The sequence below is a fragment of the Panthera uncia genome (genome assembly GCF_023721935.1).
Source record: "Panthera uncia isolate 11264 chromosome A1 unlocalized genomic scaffold, Puncia_PCG_1.0 HiC_scaffold_17, whole genome shotgun sequence".
Lineage (NCBI taxonomy): Eukaryota > Metazoa > Chordata > Mammalia > Carnivora > Felidae > Panthera > Panthera uncia.
The window spans coordinates 93,796,316-93,819,210 of record NW_026057577.1 but is presented as its reverse complement, the minus strand read 5'-3'; the positions used below and the strand labels follow the sequence as shown (position 1 = coordinate 93,819,210).

Sequence of the window (22,895 nt, the reverse complement as noted above, 5' to 3'; positions counted from 1 at the left end):
TTAACACTTAAATTTTTTACAAGGAAAATATATTCATGAATTGTTTATTTAGTGAAAAATTATCAAAAAGAAAAGAAAGAAAGAAAGAAAGAAAGAAAGAAAGAAAGAAAGAAAGAAAACTAAAGAAGGAGGATGCTCAAATGCTTCTGAATGTCCTTCATTCCAGAATGCCGGGACATTCTGCTTCCTGTCATCACCAAAGAACTGAAGGAGCTGCTGGAGCAGAGGGATGAGATGCAACACCAGGTCCAGGAGAAGAAGTACTGTGTCGAATTACTCAACAGCATTTTGGAGGTCCTCAGCTGTCAGGATGCGGTGAGTCCTCATGATGATGTAGACGTCCTGGACTCAGACTAACGCTGAGCTGATTAAGCTCTGAAATATTGATGCTGATGAATAGCAGTTGAAGTCTAAAGATAAAAGTCAATGGCTTGCTCAGCGGGCCTACTTTTCCAGTGACTAACCCCCATGGCTGTGAAAGATGGCTTGGGGACTGGAGTTAAACATGTAGCATTATGTCACCATATTTCTTGTTGGACGGGCTTTCTTGGGATGTAGGTATGGATTAATTGCAGACTTTTTGGGTGACTTGTCCATTTACTAAAACTGTTGTCTGCAGAGGCAGGAGGGGAGTTTCCTAGGCCTGCACAGTCAAGAAAACCCTCATCAGTTTTCTTAGCTGATTTACATTGGTTTTGTTTCCTTAGTTATCTCCTGCAATGGTGAAATGGTTAAGGCTCTTTCTGGATGAACAGAGTGCTCAGGGTGAGGAGTAGGATGGTGATTGGGGGGTGGGTATGGCAGTGAAGCCAAGGTGTATTTGGTAGACATCCTTCAGAGATTAGTCAGGGATGGCACCAAAAGGAAAGTTTCAGGGGAGTAAGTAGAGGGCCTCCAAAGGGCAGAGTCTGCAGAAGAGGGATTGGTGGTAACAGTAAAGATGGGGAGACAAACTAGAATTGTTAAGATTTGGAAGAAAGGGAAGGCTCTTGATTTAACTCATGTTCATTTGGCAGCCTCACCTTGTCTTTATGTAATGTCCAAGAGGTCTATTTTCCTAGATGGGCTGGTTTCAGAAGACTGGGTAGACTTAAATAACTGAGTATTTTCTAAGTATTGGGGTGAGCATTCCCTCCCACCCCTTCTCCTCCCTAGAAAATTCTGAGAGAAGTCATTTCTAGATGAAGTGTATCTATGATTGACTATAATTAGAAAACACAGCAAAACATTATTCCTTTACTGCTTATATCCCATAGTCAACCATTATTATCAACTTCTCTATGTCTGTTGTCCTTTCCATGTTTGCCATCCTAATTAAGCTTCTTATCTCATTACCAGATAAATACAGTAGCTTGATTCATTTTTTCATTTGTAAATATATATGATACACCAGCTGTGTGCTAGTCATTGAGGACACATAAGCCTGGTCTCTTTCCTGAAGAAAATCTATGAATATATATAAGAATATGTAAATAAACAATTGCAAAGTAATATAATAACTAAATCTGGATTTACACAGTACTGGAGTTATAAAAACTTTGAGTGTGTTTGTGTGTGTGTGTGTGTGTGTGTGTGTGTGAGAGTCTATGTGTAAGCATTTTTGTCAAGGAATTCTTCACAAAGGAACTGAAGTTGGGTGTTCAAGGATAAATAATTAATGGTCACAGCTGCTACTTAACTTGCTATTTTCTAGGCACTGTGCTAAATGCTATTTCTGTTTTCTTTCTGCCCACCCTTGATAGGTGCTAAGGATTATTATTCTCATTTGACAGATGAAAAACCTGAAATTCATGGACTTAACTTTCAAGGCCAGACAGCAAATAAATGGCAGGGTCATTAAAACCCAGGTCAGTCAGACTCCAAAGTCTGAATTATCATGGGCATTGAAGATACAAGAGCATGGTCTTTTCTCTCTCATTTTCTTCCTATCCTCACCCTTTTGCTTGGGGAGAGGGAGAATGATACCCAAATGCTTGGATAATCAGGATTCACTCTGTGATGCTGTCATGATGATGGTGGTGTTTTTATAAGTACATTCACCAACCAGCTGTTGAACTGGTTCCAGTCTTTGCCATTTGATCTTTAAAAAAAAATTAAAGGAGAATTTGGTCTTACTCTCACTTGTAGTGTGGGAACATGAGAGTTGACTCATCATTTCTCTAGAACATCCTAAAGATATTGCTTCTTCCTGTTGAAAAGAATTTATAATATTTCCTACAGTTTAGTAATCCTCACATCCCTTTTCATGGGGGAAAACAGCCTGGCTTGTTGAGATATGCCAGTGGACCCCCATGTAAGGAATACACTTATAATGGGTTGACCATTTCCCTGATTTGGGTAGAAGGATGGCCCCAGTTCGTATTTCATTTGTGAAGCAGAGGTGGTTAGGCTCTGCCCATCCAGTGGGAGTGGCCTCCTAGAGTTCTGTTCTGATGGGTTGTCATCATTTTGCACACTGGGTAACATCAGACACTAGTGAGAAGAGGCTGCTATCTCACACACTCTGGGTACTGGGGGCTTCAAAGATGAGAAGTGAGTGGGAGGCTCTGAGCTCCCCTAGGAGGATTGCGGCATTTGGACTTGAGGTATGTGGGAGGTGTGGTGTCACTCTACTGCCTCTGAGTGCATTGCTTTTATAATGACTTCTGCCTATGGGGCCCAGCCCACCCCTTTCCCTGGGTGAGCAACTCTCTTTGCTGGATGACTTATTAAATACAGTTGTTACCATTGGGTTTGGTATGAGATTCTGATGCTCTAGGTGAGCTTTGCAGCAAACCTCTTCAGCTCATGAACATGGAAACCTCTCTTCTTCTCAAAAGGTTTTCCTTCCACCAAGGAGACTCATTTAGTTGCCATTATCCCTCTGAACTCAACTGACAATCAGAAGTCCCCAAGTATCTAATCTAAATCTCTCTTATTCTGGTATGTAGCAGCTCTCCACTCTGGCTGCACATGTATATCATCAGAGGAGTTTTTTAAAGCAGCTACATCAAGGCTCTGGTCCCAGCCATTCTGACTTAATTGGCTTGGGATTGGCGGGGGCATCACAAGGGCAAGTTTACCAGGTGGTGATAAGAGGCAGCCAGGGCAGAGGACCACAGCTCTAGTTGCAGAAAGTTTTTAACTTTCTGACCTGGAGGAGCTGTTAAAACAGGTTTCTGATCCTTACATTTGGAGGATGGGACCTGATCATTTATTTTTCTGAGTTCCCAGGTGATGTGGATACTACTGGTCCAAGGACTATACTTTAAGAACCATCACTCTAATGTGACCTATTTTTTTTCTTTATTTTCAATATTCACTGGAAATGGAAGAATGGTTGGGCTCATCCTCATTCCTTTACCTTCTCAATTAAAGAGCCCTTTCCAGTCTATAAAACCTAGCATCTTCCAATATGGCATTTAATAAACCGTAAAATGGCAAAATCTTCAAGCACATTCATTTGTACTCATAAATTCATTTTCATGCGGTAGTGGGGAATGGCCGGCGCAAAGATCTGACTTTGACAATCCAGACTGTCGGGTGTGCTCTTTGGTTTCTACAGGCACTGACTTCTCAAAATTGGAAATTTGGAGGAAAAATAAAAAAGCCTCCTGGGGTAAATGTGTTGGATTTTTCTTCTGGTTGTTTGGTTCTTCTCTGCTGACAGTAGCATAGCCATCCCCTTTTACTGTTGCTTTGTTGGCCTGTCTCCCTTCCCAAGTATAGACTATATCTACCTGCGGGAACCATTGCTCAGGGGTAGAACCATGCATGGAAATCTAGAAATTATAGTGCAGGATGCCAAGCTTCCTTTTGGGGGGCATTGTGTTTTTGGGGGATGGGAGAGGATGCTTGTCTTCAATTGATTGTCATCGTTTGGGTAATTACAGCCCAGCACAGCAGGCCTGGCATAAGGAAGCTCTGCTTTCCTGTTATTACCTTATTCAGTGTAACCCTGGGTGGCATATGACTCAGGGGATGATGTCTGCCTTAGCCTGGGTATGGATTTTTTTTTTTTTTTTTAATGATAGTGTTAAATTCCCTCCTCTAGCTTGTTTGAGTTGCACTTGGCATAGGAAAGGGACAGGCTCAGGTGAAGGATAAAGGCCTGACTTCTGCCTGTGTAACTCCTCTTTCCCCCTTACTGAGCAAGGTTAGACGTCAACTCCAGTTACTTTGAAAGGCTGTTTCACACTGGCTTTGCTCTATGCCTTTCTGGCTGCTGAGTAACTCATAAGATTTAATTTTGCGCCAAACCCAGAGGGAGTGTTTTTCCCTCTCTTAAAACAGGCTTTTCGTTTTTATGTTTCATTCCTCTAACAGAAAGAAGAGTCATCATTTTGTACCCTGCTTAGCAATCATAAAGTATGTAAAGATGACTCTTAATTTTGAACAGGAGATGGTATTGGTTATACCTGCCTCGCCTCACGGAGGTAGAGAATGCGCAGAATCAGCTTTTTATTTATTTTTAAAAACTCTTTGAGCCCATTGACTAAATCTTGGTGGGGGGCAGGGGGTTAACCAAGGCACTCTATCAGTCATAGTCAGTGGGATTTCTGGTATTTGTATTTATCAGCTTAGACACTGGTAGGGAGGGCTTTTGCTCATTCATTTTCTCTTGCCTGGAATGTCCTCAATTCCCATTCTTTCTATGCAAGTAAAGTCCTAATTACCTTTTAGGTTCAGCTCAGATAATATTTCCTTTCTGAAGTCTTCTCAGTTCCATGTCTTCATCACCCCCCCTCCCCCTCCCCAAACCCCTAAACAGAATTCGGGGCTTCCTTCTCTATGTCTTCCTAACCGCATATTCAGACTGACATTATAGCACTAATTGCTTGGTGTTACACTTTCCTGTGTGTGTCCCCTGCCAGGCTTCGAGCTCAGAAGCTCAGGGAGCAAAGCTTCACACTTTCAGCCTCACCTCTTGCCAATTCCACCTTTGTTCTCCATCCTCTTGCTCCGCTAAAACTCTTTCACTAACCTCTTCCCTGACCCCTCTCTTGTGGTCTAGGAGCAGCTTGTGCCCACTTTGTCATGGCTTCTGTGTTGTCATCCTCTGCAGACTTCTGTGTCTGTAGGATCAGGAATGTTGTGAGGACAGAGACAAATTTTACAGCAGCCCTCCCCTCAAAATGCCTGGCTCACGAAGCTATCTGCTGTAGGAATAAATACATGAATGAATATTAATATTATTTGCCCAAATCAGTGGTGGAATTTGATTCCCCCCCTCAGGTCTTCTGCTCTGAGAGCTAGGAAGGTATTCTCTTTTTTCATTTTGCATTCCTTGGATGTCAGGTGCAGGGCTTGAATTACCTACCCTCAGTTTATAACATGCTACCATCATTGGTATGTGCAAGGTCCTCCCTTGTTTGTGTTTTTGTTTGTGTGTGTGTGTGGGAGGGGGGGTTTCTTACCTTTTATCTCTATCTTTTTTTCCCCATTCCCCTACTTCCCCCACCTGCTCTGACTGCTTTGTCTAATATATTGAATATGTACATGTGATGTGGGGTACACGTATTTTTAAACACATGTATACACACACACATGAATACTCACACTCATGCCTCTCCTGTGAAGGGAATCAGATATTGACACAAAAGGGAAATAGTATCAGCAGCTCTGTTAGGGTTCCAATGGGTGGAGAAGGGACTATGGTGGACGCAGGGAGCAGTCTAGGCTAGAGGGTGTTCTTGGTCCAGCCCTGCCTCTGACCTGCCATGTGGAAAAGAAGCAGACTCTGCAAGTCTGTACTTGGGTGTCTTTTTCTGAAGTGCACCCCCCAGGGCCACCCTAGTTCTGGGCTCTCTGATAATCCCAGGCAGTCTGCTTGATGCAGGGTTGAAGGGAGGCCACTGCTGCCTCTTTGAATTACCATTTAATTCCTAGGAATCAATACTGCCATGCAGAAGCAGCAGGGTTTTCTTCTAACCTATATGCTCCCTCATATTTCAAACAAAAGGCAGGGAGACAAGGCTTGCAAAAATTCTCTTGTCTGTGGTGCATCCCAAACAGAGAGCAGCTAATTAAGCCTCCAAATTAAAGCTGAAATAGATGAGAATCCTCTACCTTCTGCTATGTCCAAGGCCATTTTCTTTTTACCCCTTGCTCTTCCTCTGCTTCCTTGGTGTTAAATATGCCCTTTCTAGGCTAGTAGAATAACATTATGATGTCATGGATGGTGACATATTATACACTTTCTTTCCCAGCACACTTTAGCCTGCAAAGTGCTCTCTCATGTATTATAATTATTTGTTTCTGGCAACCACATGGGAAAGGTAGGTTTTATTATCCCTCTTTTACTGGTGAGGAAGCCAAGCCTCAGAGAGAGAGTAGGTAGCACTCCTAATGAGGTCAGAGAGTTAGCAAAAGGCAGAGCCTGGCAGGAATCCCTTCATCTCACTCTGAAGTCAGCAAACCCTCACACATCACATTGCCTTTTGCCTTTTCACATGTACACTTTACTATTTAAGAACACTTTCTCCAGCTTCATTTCCCTGTGGAGGTAAGAGCATAGACTTTGGGGTCAGGCTACATTCATGTATCCATCCCACAAATACTTCTAGAGCTGTTATCCTGTGCAGTGTTCTATATGCTGAGGCTATAGTGATAAGCAGAGCTGGGGATACATTCTGATCTGCATCTTATTAGCTTGGGAATCTTGAGAAGTCATATACTCTCTCTGTAAAATGGGGATGCTATTTCCCCATGTGCCAGGATTACAGTGAACAAGAACGTCTGTGAAACCACCCCAGCACTGTACCTGGCATATAATCCATACTCAGTACATGTGACTTTTCTTCTTGCCTCTCTGTTCCCCTTCCCTCCTATGCTCCTCCCATTGTTCTAAGCCTATAATTCTTTTAAGAAGAGTAAAGGGCCAAGTGGTCTCCTGGGAGAATGGGAAATAGGTACTGAGCCTGGGAAGGACTCTGCACCCTATTAGCACCAAAAGTAGATCTTGCACCAGGCCTGGTGGCAGCCAGATGCTTTGAAGCCCTCACAGCCTCCACAGGAGGCTTGCCAAAAGGCCACAGATGCTGCTGCTGGAGCCAAGCCACTCCCTGCAGGGCATCTGGACTTCATATGGGTTCCTGGAGGGTCTGGAGAAAAGTGTCATCTTCCCTTTTCAGGGGCTCCTTTGGGGTGTTCCCGAATTTCGTTCATGATAACTACTATATGAGGTGGTGTGCTAGAGCTGGCTCACACCACTCAAGGGAACCAAGTGTTAAATTTTTAGGAATTTTATGAGTTATTTGTTAAATAATTGCCATTATTAAAAATTTATATAGGTATCTATAATTAAATAAGCCATATTAAAATCAAATGTGATAAATAGATATTCAAAACACATCCCTTCCTAATTATCTTACTACACTTTATTCTTATTTGTGTGCGTGAGGTTATTTGAATCTATTGTGTCTGCAATAGGAATGCTGTTTAACACTCTTCTGCGGCTGCCCATCTCTTCTCTAACTCTGTTCAGTGATGTCATGTTGGTGGCTTGAAATCAATCATGAAAGGAGTCCTCATACCACAGAACTGGCAAACACCATATATCCAGGCCTCTGTTTTTGTCTTCCTGGAGAGCCAGTCGATAAACTTTACCAGCACACCACTGCCGAGACCCAATGGAATTGCCAAAAACAATAAAAACCCCAAAGCACAGGGAAGCTGCTGCCATGCTTTTCTTCTCCCTAACAGGCTTGGTTCTACTGTCTACAAGTTCTCACGGTCAAAGAGAGGATATGCCAGGGATGTAGCAATTTTAAGACAAACTAAACACTCAACCTAGAGCAGAGATATAGAAATATGTTCCATTTCCCACGGTGATTCTTATTTATTGGCAATGGTTTCTTCTCTAGTAGTATTGAGTGTTTACATAGGCCAGTGAGAAAGAGAGCCCCAATTCCTGCACAGGTGAGGGGTGGGGATGATGAGTTGGGTGCCAGAGGCTTGCTGTACCTAAACTGGGTGTCCAACCCCACAAAGCTGTGGGAAAGGTACATTTGACAGGAGAGTGCTGTCTTTTACCTCAGCAGGTTTGGGTCCTTGGACCTTAAATAGGGTTTATAGATAATTAAAATTCACTTTTGATTAGGCAAACACCACAATAATCTTGTTACAAGGAAGAACCATCAATGGGGACTAAAGATGATGGGCAAAAGTGTGATGAGAAACAAGGTCGTTGCATAATCTCAAAGTATTTTTCCCAAAGAATCCACTTTTTAATGACACAAGGAAAGCTAGTACCTTTCCAGTGGAGAAACCTGGCAGCCACCACCTTAACCAGGTGATGAAAGGAGCATCACCAGGAAAGGTACATATCAGCATCATTCGCCTTCTGATAAGATGCACTGAGAAGGACAACATCACTTTGGTGGGGAATCTTGCCAAAAATGCACAACCTCAATCTAATAATGAGAAAATGCTCAACAAGCCCCAACTGAGGGGTATTCTAAACGATGACAGACTAGTACCCTTCAGAAGTTAAGGTCATGAAAGATGAAACACTGTCACAGATTGGAGGGGACTTAATGAAATATGAAAGCTGAATTCAATGTGGGATCCTGAAATGGATCATGAACCAAAAAATGGATGTCAGAAGGAATGCTGGAAAAATTAGAATAAAGTCTGTAGTTTAGTTAATGATGTTGTACCAATGTGAATTTTCTGGTTTGGTAATTGTGCTCTGGTTATGTTAACATTAAGATTTTAACATTAAGGGAAGCTGTATGAAGGATACATAGGATCTTCTGTACCATTTTTGCAACTTGTCCATGAAGCTAACAATATTTCAGAAAAATTTAAAAGCTTATCTTTGAAATATTTGAGGAATGATTGCTCACTTGCAAAGAATGCATTTTGAGGATGAACAGTTCCCCAAGCATGCCTAGTCCAATGTGAAGGAATTCTGTTAGATAAGGGTTTTTCTCTGCTTTATCAGAGACAATAGCAAAATCTGCCAACAGATGATTGGCCTTACTGGAGGATTCCACCCTGTGAAGTGCTCCAGCCTGTCTGGAGGCAAAATGTAACTTCCCACTGAATGAGCAATTGATTAAACCAGTGTTAGCATGCACTAACCCAGGACTAGGCTCTGGGGACTGGAAATGTGGAAGAGCATAAAAGCCTGTCCTGGGCTCAAGGACTTTGCAGGCTATAGCATTTCACTTGGGCTATTTGACAACACTGTCCATGCGATGTTTCCTCGGCCAACATGTGGGACTTGAATGTCACTTGATCTTTGCTTGGTAGGCTTGGAAAGTGAGTAGTTTGGCATAACTTACCAGATGGTCCTTGTGTCATTTATTCTCAGAGAATCCACCTGGAAAATTAGAAGACAGCTTTTGTTGATGGTTGACTAAAATTCTCTCCAATAAAATTAATAATCCAACACATTTTGTTCCATCAATACCAACTAGAAATACTTCTTGAGATGTTCTTCAATATTCCTTTATCTGCCATGACCAAAGTTTAAAGGAGTTTGCCTACAGCCAAATCCACAATGGCCTCTCCGTATTTGCTCTCTCTGTTCTGTCCCTCACCCACCTGGACTACCCCTCAGGGACAGAAAAGGGTAAGGCAAATGAAGTACTTGCCTGGGATGATGGCAAAGTGTAAGAGGACACCAAAATTCAGTAATCAAGAAAAAATAATATATCAATGCAATATTTAAAAAAAATACATTTTGATATTTTGTTCATTATGGATTTTTAAAAAATTTTTAATGTTTATTTATTTTTGAGAGAGAGAGAGGGACAAAGTGCAAGTGGGGGAGGGGCAGAGAGAGAGACCCACACAGAATCTGAAGCAGGCTCCAGACCCCGAGTTGTCAGCACAGAGCCCTACGCAGGGCTTGAACTCATGAACCATGAGATCATGACCTGAGCCAAAGTCAGACACTTAACCAACTGAGCCACCCAGGCACTCCTGTTCATTATGGATTTTTTGCACTAATTCTTATTTCTAAAAATATGACATTAAACTTGATTTGTATCTGTTACTGAGTTTTTTGATGCCCCTTAAATTTTGCCTCCTGGGCAAGTGCCCTAGTTGCCTTACTCTGTCATCCAGTCTTGGCTCCATGTAGTGCCTTTCATTGACACTGAGTGCCTTCAATATAACAAATCTGGGCTCTGACCCATGAATGATCAAGTGTGACAGCTTGCAGGAGTGGAGAAGGTACTTCTCTGTTCACCATGAAAGACTGTGGAGGGGCTCTGGAAGATTTCTGTCTGCAGGGAACCTTTGCATAAAAGCACATGTTGCAAGGAACAGCCATTTACATGAAACCTTCGCTGGGCCAGCCACTTGCTTTCCAAAAAGCATTTCTTGCATAATGTCTGAATTAAATCTCCCCTTCACAGTTGGGAGGCATGAGTTAAAAGCCTGCTTGGCAGCAGAAAAATATAGCAATGTTTGGTCCAGGTTACAGTTACTGAGGGAACCATAACTTTGATTTGTTCAACTGGTGTAAATGTAAATCCTTAAGTGAAATGTGTTAAGCAAGGAAGGAATTGCTCTGTGTTTGAAGATGCTTTTGATCCACAGCTCTCTCTATAGCGCCCCGACTGTCATGTACAATCTGGGGGCAGCAGCTGGCAAGAGAACAGGAAAAGTTTTCAGAAAACAATCGAAGAGTTCTAGAATGGACATATTCTCAGGAAGTTTCAGGCAACATTGGTCTTAGAGATAAAGGTCATTGATTTAGCAGCTCAGATTAGAAAATAAGATGTTTAATTTCAGCACAGTTTCTCCAAGCAACACAGCATACTGAAGCTATCTTTGACTCTCCATCTATTACCTTTTCTTCTACCTGGAATCCAAACTCAGCTTAGCTTTTCTCTCCTGCAACTCCATTTCCTACTGTCTTCAGCCAACATTCTGCATTCTAGTGAGACCAGTCTCTGGGGCTCCCCCCAGGCCTTCATGCTCTGTCTTCTTTGTCCTTTACCCCCTTCCTCCATCTGGAATGTACTCTTTCTCTTCTTTTCACCGTCCAGTTGTCCACTTGGTGATTCACAGCCTGAATCTAGTCCACACATATATTTTGTCTGGCTCACCAACTTATTTAGTAAAAGCCACAGTGCCATCACTTCCTGTCGTGCTTCTAGATGCTAGGTTTCTCGTGTCTGTGTTATCTGCCTCACCCTGTGAGCATCTGAATTGTGATTTCTGAGAGCCAAACCTTACCCTTCCTAATAAACCTGACGAAATTGCCTCTTCCATTAAGAAATCATCACAGGTGAGGGGCATCTGGGTGGCTCAGTTGGTTAAGTGACCGACTCTTGATTTTGGCTCAGGTCATCATCTCACAGTTCATGGGATCAAGACCTATGTCATGTTCTGTGCTGAAAGCATGGAGCCTGCTTGAGATATTCTCTCTCTCTCTCTCTCTCTCTCTCTCTCTCTCTCTCTCTCTCTCCCCCCTTCCCTCCCTCCCCCTCTCTCTCTCAAAATAAATAAATAATCTAAAAAAAAAAAAAAAGAAAAAAATCATCACAGATTCTTTTTGCCCTCTTACTTTCCCTGCTGCATTCTGACAGCTTTTGGCTTTACTATCAAATTTAGCCCTTAATTATGTGCAGTTTTACATTTGTTCTTATCATGTTATGCTTGTCTGGTTTATGTTGAAAGAGGACTAGCACTTTTTAAAAATTATTTTCTCTTTTCAACTAATGCATTGTCTTTCTATTTCACAGCTCACTAAATATTAACTGAGGACCCATTATTTGCCAGGTACCATTCTAGGCATTGGGAACACAAAAGTGATTAAGACAAAATGCTCTTTCATTCAGAACTACCTGTAAGACCTAATTCCCCAATACTCCCAACATTAGTCTCAATGGTCTATTCATTATTTCAGAACCCATCTTATCTTATGCCTTTCTCCATGATGAACCTCCTCCCACTGCCATGATGAATTCTCCCCAGATATCTAAATTGTAGCTGTCTTTTGAAGCCGGGCTTAACTTCCCTGATCTCTGATTCACCTAACCATTCCACAGTCATATGTCCACCCCAGTCTCTCGAAATTTTGACACAACCTATTACTTCCTGGATTACTCCTATGTAGATATAGGATATCCTATATCTGGTTCACAGGCTCTCTAAGGATAGGGCTGACCCAGTCTTATATTTCTTCTATATTTCTGCACTTTCTGGGCACAGTGCCGAATTCCAAGCAGATACTCAATAATTAATCTTTGTGGTTTGATTGATCCTCCCATCCCAGTTGCTCTACTTTCTAGAAATACATGCTGATGCTAATTTTATGTTTGATAGTCAGCAGAAGCTAATGAGAAAGGTAAATCTGCTGCTGATGCATTAAAACATCATATAAAAAGCAGGTACCAAGTTTGAGTATGGTTGTGCTCCCAGCTTTGAGCATTGTTGTGCTCCTGAATCAGTTTAGAATTCAGCACACATTTTCCCACAGAAATGATGCAGAAGAGTAATGGTGGTCAAATTCCCAGGCCAGCCTGTGTAAGCATGTTTAACCTATAGTGTAATTGAATTTGGGGACAAAGAGTAGAGGCTCACATTTACATGTCCTCATTGCCTGAATATTTTACAAACATTGTAAGTGCTTTCCCTTACCTGACACTCACCACACTTTGCTCACCTTTAAGTGGTCTGTTTTCTCATCTAGACAACAAGCCCCTTGGATGCCAGGATTGTATATATCTTGTTCACTGCCATATCCTACACAGCACCTGGCACAGATTGGGCAGTCAGAACATATCTGATGATTTTCATTGAGTTAAATTCTAGTTGAAAGATTATGGGGACATGCAGATGTGGATTCAGCCTCCCAAGTTCACTGCTAGCTAAGTATGTGCTCTTGGAGAAGTTCCATGGCCTCTCTGAGCATTAGTTTACTGCTTCCTAATATTTTATTAGTCGTGACTACCATGTTGATACCTAGTCTATGTTTCTTCTTTCATTTTGCCACAGTGTAATCCCTCAAAAAAAGTTTTGATTAATTGATTAATCATGTCTCCTTTTTGTGCTGTATTGGTTGAGGTGGTGGTAACAGGAAAGGTGATATTTGGTATTAAAGCCTTTCAGCAGCTTTTGAGGACACGTGAGCTCTATTTCCAGTTCTAGTCCTGACAGTCTGTGATCTGAGGCAGATCGCTCAAATATGTCTATGAAAGAGTGCTGATAGATTTCAGTTATTTTCAAGCTTTTCTACCTAAGTATCTCTAACTTCAGGCGAGTGAATATAAACTCTCAGTGTTCTGGGGGTAGAACCCAAAGGTGGAATTTACTTTAATTCAACGTTGTGTTTTATCTTAATTATTTGTGTGTACTTTGTATTCTAATTCATGATAGATCCATGTTTTAAAAATATTACTGTTACGCCTGAGTCACACATCCATGAATGCCTGTTTTAAGCCAAACACTGTCAAGCATCGTATATACAGATGTCAATTTTTACCACAATTCTGTGAGTTAGCTGTTATCGTGCCCATGTTACTGATGAACAAACTGAGGCTTACAGGAGTTTAAGTAAATAGACTTAGGGTACCTAGCAAGTTATTGGCAGAAGCAGAATTCAATCTGTCTATATCTAAATCTTTCCCCTATGCCACCTCAGAGGGTAAGTACAAACAGAGCCTTCCCTTTGGCCAAAAAGTATGATAATAAAAATGTTTATGCCATGTTAAGTGGAAAAAGCAGGAAACAAATTGTCTACATGCTGCATAGAGTTTCATGAAAAAGACTTGAAGGCATTATAGAACAATAAGTTAGATATGTTTCAGGGCTGGGCTTATGGGTATATGATGTCATTTTTGTTTTTGATAATGTTTGTGCAGTAAATAGTGAATTTTTTAAAACTCCACATAATTTAGAGGTGTAATCTTAGGAGATAAAAGAGTTAGTTGATTTTTTTAGACACTATAATTTAACATACACATTTTTGTGAGGTATCAGAAATGTATAAATGGAGACAAGACTGGTATTGTTTATGTCTTCCTCTGGCTTGACTGTCACTGTGGCTGTGGGTAGGTAATAAAGGGCAGATATGCTTCAAAGAAACTCATGGAGAGTTGCTAGAAATATGATAAGTAGAGTCTGAAAGCAACCTCTGTGAAAAGTGGAATATTTTTTCTTCTGTGAATAGAACCAGTCTTTAGGGAGCAGAGGGAAGGCTTTCATATCTAGGGGCAAGGAATGACACAGTTCAGGGAAGGTTGGAAAGGAATAGTTATAATCTTCCAAAATACCCTCAGAAGACTAATTATTTATCTACTTGAAACTTACTCTGAAAGACAAGTTATAACACCACATCTTGGTTATAGGGTAAACAGTGAAAGAAGAAAAGAAAGAGTGCATGTAAGAAAAAGAAAGCATCTTTGCTTTGAGAAGAGATAACTTAGCACATCTATTATTTTGCACTAAACTCTGAATTGATAAGATACAAAATAAATTTAGGAGTATCATTTTCCCATATATTTATCCTTCCATCCATCTGTCCAATCATCCATCCATCCATTGACACATTCACTTCACATATTTATACATGTACTTGGTGGATGCTACACTAGGACACTCAAAATTGATAGATGTGGTACCTTAGTTCAAAGAAATATTGAGTAAGGTTTTGTGAGAACTCAAAAAAAAAAACAACCAACCCTACCTAGGGTGAGGTAGGGGTTGAGAGAGGTCGAGTGGGAAAAGGCTTTCTGAAGATGATTATTGAACTGTTTTTTTTTTTTTTATTTGAGTAGGAGATTGGCAGGTGACCGGGGGGAGAAGGGGATCTCAAACACAGGTAAAAACCCATCTGATTGCTCTCTGTGGGAAGGATGAGCTGGCTGCAGATGATTAGGATAGCTGGGTTAGTGCCTGAAAGAAATAAAATCTCACCAGACTCAAAGGGCTGAACTTCCTCAAGGAGTGGCCTGCAGTCCAAGGCTAAGATGTGGTAAACTCTGTTTTATGAAGACATTGTGATTATGGGAAGATCATAATCAGAATTCCAGGGAGCAGGTAAGAATGTATGTGAGCAGGGTGAGACTTGACACAGGCTGAGGGAAAGGGGTTGGAAGAATATATAAGGGTTAGTAATGTGTTGGTAGATTATACTCTTATTAGAGAAAAGCACTCTTATTATAAAGCCCTACTTATTATAGCAAAGAGCATATCAAGTGCAGATTTTACCTGGCTGGTTGTAATAGCACCTCCCTCAGAACATCATCCCAGATTCCCCTAGATTAGGTTTTTTATGTCTTTTCTGAGTTTACTCAGCACTTTGTGATAACACTGTTATGGCCTTTCCTCACTGTATGGCTCTTCCCTAGTAATACCCTGCCAATGGACTTATTTCTTAAAAGCAGGTACTAGGCTTTCTCTGTCCCAAAATCCCCAGAACTCAGGACAGAGCATGGCACCTAGTAAGTCAGTGGTATTCAGTTCCACTTCATATCAGAATTATATGAAGAGCTTTCAAAAAAAATAGCAATGCCTGGAGATTTAGAGTTAGTCTGGGGTAGAACCTGGGCATGAAAATATTTATATATTTAGAAAGTCCCTAGGTTATTCTAGAAATGCAGCCATAGTATCAACTACTAAAATAGATACTCAAGGTATGTTTCTGGAGATACTGAGTGATAATGAGTGCTACCCTGGCTATTTCATTTTTGTAGGACAGGAGTTTGGGGTGGGGCAGCAACTCAATGTTTAGGCACTGCCCCAGAGTTCTAAATTCATCTCTAGACCTAGGAACACTGAAAGCAGAATACTACTTCTAGATGCCACACGCTCATTGGAAAGAAACTCTTAGTGTACTTCTAGGAATAAACACATAGATCTGTTTCAAGCTGAGTTGGTTATACTAACCACTTAGGCTGGGCTGTCACTGGCTGAGCATATAAAGGAGCTGAACATTCAGAAGAAAGGCTTTCCTGTTTGCAGCTGATCAGGGAAGGACCAGGGATATGGGTTATAAGTGGTGGTGCTGAGTATATTATGGAGACTGGGAAGTAAGGTGGGCATCTTCTTTTCATCTATAAAAACCACCAGAAACCATAGATCAAATTGGAAAATTTATAATAAATCAGAAAATAAACTAGTTCTCCCCCTTCCAAATGTGTTGTGGGAAATAGGTTGGCCACAGAGAGATAGTGGTAGAAGAGGGAACATACAACATAAACTTTCCAAAAAGAGTTGGGTGGGGATGATAGTAAATATCAGATACATGATAGGAGTATAAAAATACATTGAAATCATCATTACAATTATGGAACAATAAAATAAATTGCAAATGCTTTATCAAAATTAAAGCAAAGACACACACTGTGGTGGTCAAGGGAGACGGAGATATAGAGACAGAGAGAAGGATATAGAGAGAGCATGAGAGAGAGAGAGAGATTGAGACTTCATACTTCTCAAGAGGCGAAATGCCCTAGTTCTAGAAGGCAGTGTTTTATCAGCACCATGGAGAGATGCACAAGCCTCTATTGCTTGTTCTGAGATGAGATTCTGGAGAGGGTTTTAATTATATCCAGTCTGAGCTAAAAAAACAGCACTGATGTCTGTGTAACTGCACACGTAGATCAGAGGATTCACATTTATTCCTCAGATTTATTGCTTTTTGCTGGTCAATTCTCTTACATTTTAAATTGGCCTACTTTCTCCATAATTTCCCGGCAAAGGAAAAGAGGTTGGACAGGAAGATTTTAAAGCCTCGCATTGATGGTAATTTTTCTAAAGTTTCTGGTGTTATCAATTCCTAAGCAGTCAGTGAGAGTGGGCTCTGAGTTTTGGCTGAGGCATAGGATACTGGGGTGTTTCATGAGATCTGTCTCTGAACTTAGTTTTGTGCCTACCTGAATTGGGAGGGATTTGTGGGGAGAGATTCCATTTTACAAAAAAAAAAGAGGACAATAGGATTTTGATTTGGGGAGGTCCTGGTGAGGAAACTAGATCACTCATCACAAAGTGAGCTGTCTGATGTCTATGTTCTTTCTCTGGAGGATGGCTGGGTGATTATGGGTATTTTCACTGTAGGAAGGAAGGTGGAAGATTGTGTATATTTTTTTATTCCTCTTTTCTCCTGTCCAAGAACCCTTTAGTCATTGTGTGAGGTCAAGCTGTGTTATCAGTACAATTGAGGAAGTCCATGCCCAGAAGCTTCCAGAATCTCCATTCTGATTCCATCCCCTCATCTAAGAACCTCTCCTTGCATCTTGACAAATTACCTGACACTTCATGTGAGCTTTTCTAATTAATTAATTAAATTAAATTGATGTGGTGATTCCTTATTGTGTGCCAGGTATTTGTGCTAGGTGTTGAACCTAAAACAATAACCAGATTTAATCCCTATCTTCAAGGAATTCAGGGATGATGCACTACCTATAGTAGTGGATGTGTTGTGGCTCTTAACTCACAGGGGTTTGTATTCTAATGTTTTAAAGTTTTCAATCAGGGCTGCATTTTAACAGGAGAGAATTAGCCTTAAGTCAAAGAATGGCATTCTCTCCATGGAATTTCAAGTATCAATAAACAGTTGGAGATATATTTGGGAATTCATTTGGGGTGGGGAAGAATCATGTTGATCTCCACAGGCAACTTCTCTGCCTGTGGCTGAAGCCATCCTGGCATCAGGGATGAAGTATGGTGATAAAGCAAAGGCATAAAGCAAAAGTAAACAAAGGAAAGAGAATAGAAACACTAGGCTGCCAATGGAGGGGATGGAGAGGAGGTCAGTATTGGAGGGAGGGAGAAAGCTCATCAGGCAGCCCTGGCATGGAGACACAGAAGCCACATTTTGAATGACTTTCTGGATAAATAATAGAAAATGTTGTCACCACCAAGCAGTTTTCACCCACCGTTTTTCACTGGATGCACATTTTAAAATGCATTGTCTCCCAAACAAGAAACATGTATTAAATGTCAAGTGATGTGTTGACTCATTAGTTTTAAAAAAAAGAATAAGGGGCGCCTGGGTGGCTCAGTTGGTTGGGCGGCCGACTTCGGCTCAGGTCATGATCTCGCGGTCCGTGAGTTCAAGCCCCGCATCAGGCTCTGTGCTGACAGCTCAGAGCCTGGAGCCTGTTTCAGATTCTGTGTCTCCCTCTCTCTCTGACCCTCCCCCGTTCATGCTCTGTCTCTCACTGTCTCAAAAATAAATAAAAACGTTAAAAAAAAAATTAAAAAAAAAAAAAGAATAATATATAAGCACCATTCTGAATTTTCTGACCAGCAGAGTTAAACAGAGTATTGACCTGTAGTTCTCATGCAAACAAGAAATCTTGACATTGTAATTAACAAGCCCATGTGGTGATACTGAAGATGGATGAGTGTACAATTTCTGTTAAATTTTTTTTGAAATATTACAAAAAGTTTACAAACTTCCATTTCTACAATGGAAATCTTAAAGGAGCCCATTGCTGTAGGGCCGTTTGCACATGTATCTTGCTTGTTACATTTAGATGTTGTAAATAATACAAAATTTCTGTAAATACCTGTGTACACAACACATAAGCCTAGCAACCAAGAAGACATGTATTCAAATCCACCTCCATCACTTGTAATTCTGTGACTTAGGACAAGTTACATTAACCTCTGAATTTCCTCATTTGTAATATAGGAGGAATTAGAATAGCAGTTTTCTAAGATTATTCTGTGAACTAAATGAGATGGTTCATATAAAACAGTATTATCATGGTAAATGACATACATTAAGTGTTCAATAAATACTAAATGGTATTAACAATCAGAATGAATCTTATTTTGTATCTTAAATTGGGGTAATACTTGTCCCAGGGTTTTCCGAAGACACACTGAAATTATAAATACAAAGCACACAGTCCATAGTCTGGCACACAGTAAGAATTCAACAATTGTTACTTGTGTTCTTTATCCACTTCTCCTTATACAATCTCATAGACTCCTCCCGTTTTGAAGAACTGAACACAAAAGTAGAGCATCTCCATGGTACATCTTCATCAGTGGGTCCAACCAGTCTCCATTCATCAGCGCTGAGATGTTAGACTTACAGACCTAAGAAGGCTTAATTTTTTTCACTCTAGGCTGCAGGTTGGAGGGTCCAGTGTATTTTTTTTTTAATTTTTTTTTTAACGTTTATTTATTTTTGGGACAGAGAGAGACAGAGCATGAACGGGGGAGGGGCAGAGAGAGAGGGAGACACAGAATCGGAAGCAGGCTCCAGGCTCTAAGCCATCAGCCCAGAGCCCGACGCGGGGCTCGAACTCACGAACTGCGAGATCGTGACCTGAGCTGAAGTCGGACGCTCAACCGACTGAGCCACCCAGGCGCCCCGGGTCCAGTGTATTTTAATAAAAGTTCCCACAAAGCAACTTACAGGATCTGAATAACAGCAACATTTCTCTCTAAGCACAATGGGATTTTTTTGTTGTTGGACGTGATGGTTTTGTGCTTTTTCCTGGTTGCTTTAAGTAGATTTTTTCCCCCTATCTTCTAGAAAATGGAAGTTAAAAGCATTTGATAAATGGATAAAACATTTCATACTTGTGCCTTTTTAAAAGGGTTAATCCGTGTTACTTTGTAGCGCTCTTTTGTCATCTCAGTAACACTGACAACTTCACTCCAACTTGTGAGCACCAGGATTCTATGGCAGCTTTGGCATGGGGTGGAGGGTCTAGGGGATGGGGAGTGCCCTCGTGCCTCGTGCCTCACCACAGACCTGCCTGCAGCACACTGTGGCCCCTGCTGTGTATCCACTCCATCCCTGTGAATACGATTTCTTGGGTGTATAGACTGACATTCATTCTTTTCCTGTTGGGAAAAATTTCTATATTCTTTATTATCATATATGATTATTATGAAAAATTCTAACAAACCACAGGAAGTAAAATTATCCCTCTAACCTCACATCTCTCGTTCTTACCTCTGCTCCGGGGTACCATTATTTTTACAGACTTTTTGGACATAGAAAAATATTTTTTTTCACAAACATAAATGGGCTTACGAATGGTGCTCTGTAGTCTCTTTTTACTGAGTGTGTTAAAGATATCTGTCCAGATCAAGGCATATCTACCTTCTCCTACTCTATTGCATGGATAAGCTGTTGTTTATATAATAGGATCCCAGACTTGGGGATATTTATCTTGCTTGGTGCATTTAGATATTAAAAGCAATACAATATGCTATAAACAGCTGTGCACACAAATGTTTGTCTTATTGTTAACTTTGGACAAATTTGCAGAATGATTTATCATCTACAAAGTGCTGCTGCATCTATTCATTTCTGTGATCCTAAAAGATGGAGGCGGTGGTAGTTATAAGCCTGGAATCCAAAGCGCTCTCACCTCCCAGCACCACCACCATGCTTTGGAAAGAGCCCAGAATTAGATAGAATTGAGCTTGCGTTCAGACGTGTCCACTTAGGAGTGGATAATGTCTGGGCAAGTTTATAAACCTCTCGATCCTCATATTTCATCTTGGACTTCATTGGGCCTTAAAAAAAAGTAGATTATAGGTTTCAAATCTACATGCACAGTTCCTGGCATATGGTATGACCTCAAGACTGTTGGGTAGGGGCGCCTGGGTGGCGCAGTCGGTTAAGCGTCCAACTTCAGCCAGGTCACGATCTCGCGGTCCGTGAGTTCGAGCCCCGCGTCAGGCTCTGGGCTGATGGCGTCAGGCTCTGGGCTGATGGCTCGGAGCCTGGAGCCTGTTTCTGATTCTGTGTCTCCCTCTCTCTGCCCCTCCCCCGTTCATGCTCTGTCTCTCTCTCTGTCCCAAAAATAAATAAAAAACGTTGAAAAAAAAAATTAAAAAAAAAAAAAAGACTGTTGGGTAATAGCAGTGTCAGGATGAGGACTCATATCTTCTTTTCCTCTTTATTATATCTTTCTGCCACCAACTCAAACTCCCCCCTTCTCAAGAAGGCTAACTTATGGTTCAGAGACACCTATGACCACATGAAGGTATTGCTTAAGTCCTACCTGGGAAATGGAAGTCACCCAGTGGGTAGGAGAGGCAGAGATGATGAGGAGTGACAAAGCCCCCTGCTAGACTTTGCTGACCCCCACTTCCCTCTCCTCTTAATCCCTGGCAGCCTCTGTCACTTGCTCCCCACAATGCAGTGTTATACAGTTAAAGTCAAATCTTTCTGGACGGAAACTACTTCAAACAAGAAGAAAGAAGGCAGATAGCACTAAGCCTAGAACTCATGAGAAAATCACATTGTCTCCAGGGTGCCTGGGTGGCTCCGTTGGTTAAGCATCTGACTCTTGATTTCAGCCCAGGTCATGATCTCACAGTCATGGCATCAAGCCCTGCGTCAGGCTCTGTGCTATGTGTGGAACCTGGTTGGGATTCTTTCTCTCCCTCTGTCTCTCTCCTCTCTCTCTCTCTCTCTCTCTCTCTCTCTCTCTCTCAAAAGAAAAGAAAAAAAAAGAAGCAATTTCCAGGTTTAAGAAAAAAAGGAAAATCACATTGCCTCAAGGGGTCATAGAAAGAGGTGACTCTACTTTAGATGATACTGTTACTATCTTTTGAAAGTTAGGATATTTTCTTTCTAGCTAAGTGTTTGTGGTTCCTTTGAGATAAGAAAGAAGTTTAAAAGGCCTCTTACACAGAAACGCAGAGCAGGGAAAAATAGTAGCAGCCATAGATTGTAGCTGTTTCTGTGGTCAGAAAATGCATTATTTTTTGGCTTAAAAAAAAAAAAAAGGTCTTTGGATTTAACTCTGTAGTTGTGACCTTGAGATCTTTATCTTCCTATTAAAGAGATCTGAAGACAAAGCAGGTGGAGAACCTGGGATTGTTCTTGGCATGAACGCAAGGACCAAGGCTGCTTGTGTGCCTGCTGGAGTGGAGGAAGCTGTTGGCCCGGACTTGCTCAGCAGAACTGGTTTTTCATTTTTGCTCTGATGACTTTACCTGCCACTGGTCACATGACCTCCCCCACCCCCACCCCACCCCCACCCCCTTTCTCAGTGCTGAAGTTTTTCTTTCTGTAAACTTAGGGGTTGCACTGGAACTCTTTTCAAAACCTCAGCCATTTGCATTACACAATCACATTTTTTGTTATTTAACGTTATCACATGAACTTGTAATATTTTGAATAATATCGGCTCACTTATAAACATTTAAACTCAAAAATTTGGTGTAGAAACCCCTTGTAAAGATGATACATAAACTGTAGTCCCATGTTTTGCTCCCTCATGAAAACCTGATATGGAAGATAAGGGAGGATTCTAAAAGAAGGTGGATATCATATGGAAAGTGAATAAGTGACTTAGCAGGCCCAGGAAAGGTAATTCATAGGCTGGCATTGGGGAAAGCTGAGAACTCATCCATCCAATCTAAAGCAAAGATTCCCCCAACGTTTCAGAAAGTGTAGTACCAGGTCCCCCTGGAGGTGGGATGACGAAGAGGAACTGTAACAAGGAAGACGGTTGCAAGTCTGTTGAAGAAGCAGCCTGATTCGGTGCAGCTGGGTCACTGGAGGTTTAATCTGTAAAGACAAAACAGCTTTGTAGTAGAGGCTGAAGTCTGAGAACAAATTGAGGGTTGATGGGGGGTCGGGGAGAGGGGAAAGTGGGTGAGGAGCATTGAGGAGGGCACCTGCTGGGATGAGCACTGGGTGTTGTATGGAAACCAATTTGACAGTAAATTAAATTTAATATAAAACAAAACAAAACAAAAAACAGGGCTGGACTAGGAGACACTCATCAAAACGGAAGTCAATGATGCCATACTAGAAACAAGGTATCAATCAAAGTATGCCTCCTAGAAGCAGAAGCTTCAGACACTTTTGTCCCACTTGGCTTTTGGAAGGCTACAGCTGGCGCTTAATCCTTCAGGCAAGAGGTGAGAGAATGCCTGTGTGTGGAATCTGAGCAGCACAAGAAGAAAGAATTGTATAGGGGTAACCGGGTGGCTCAGTTGGTTAAGGGTTTGACTTTGGC

General features: G+C 41.4%; 1 protein-coding gene and 1 long non-coding RNA gene across 4 annotated transcripts in view; one reads left to right on the top strand and one right to left on the bottom strand.

Moving 5' to 3' along the window:
- Positions 1–22,895, top strand: part of DOCK2 (dedicator of cytokinesis 2) — a 415,558-nt gene that overhangs the window by 154,224 nt on the left and 238,439 nt on the right. For all 3 annotated transcript variants that reach the window (XR_007461385.1, XM_049647803.1, XM_049647801.1), the window contains exon 26: positions 167–315. Coding sequence is in view for 2 of the 3 variants with exons in the window: in XM_049647803.1 (XP_049503760.1) it covers positions 167–315 (149 nt within the window). In the remaining variant the exon portion in view is untranslated. The remainder of the gene's footprint in view (positions 1–166; positions 316–22,895) is intronic.
- On the bottom strand, positions 298–6,115 carry LOC125934433 (uncharacterized). Its single transcript, XR_007461389.1, has 3 exons — positions 6,049–6,115; positions 4,964–5,054; positions 298–375 (listed from the first exon to the last, which is right to left on the bottom strand). It is a non-coding gene; the product is annotated as an uncharacterized LOC125934433 (long non-coding RNA).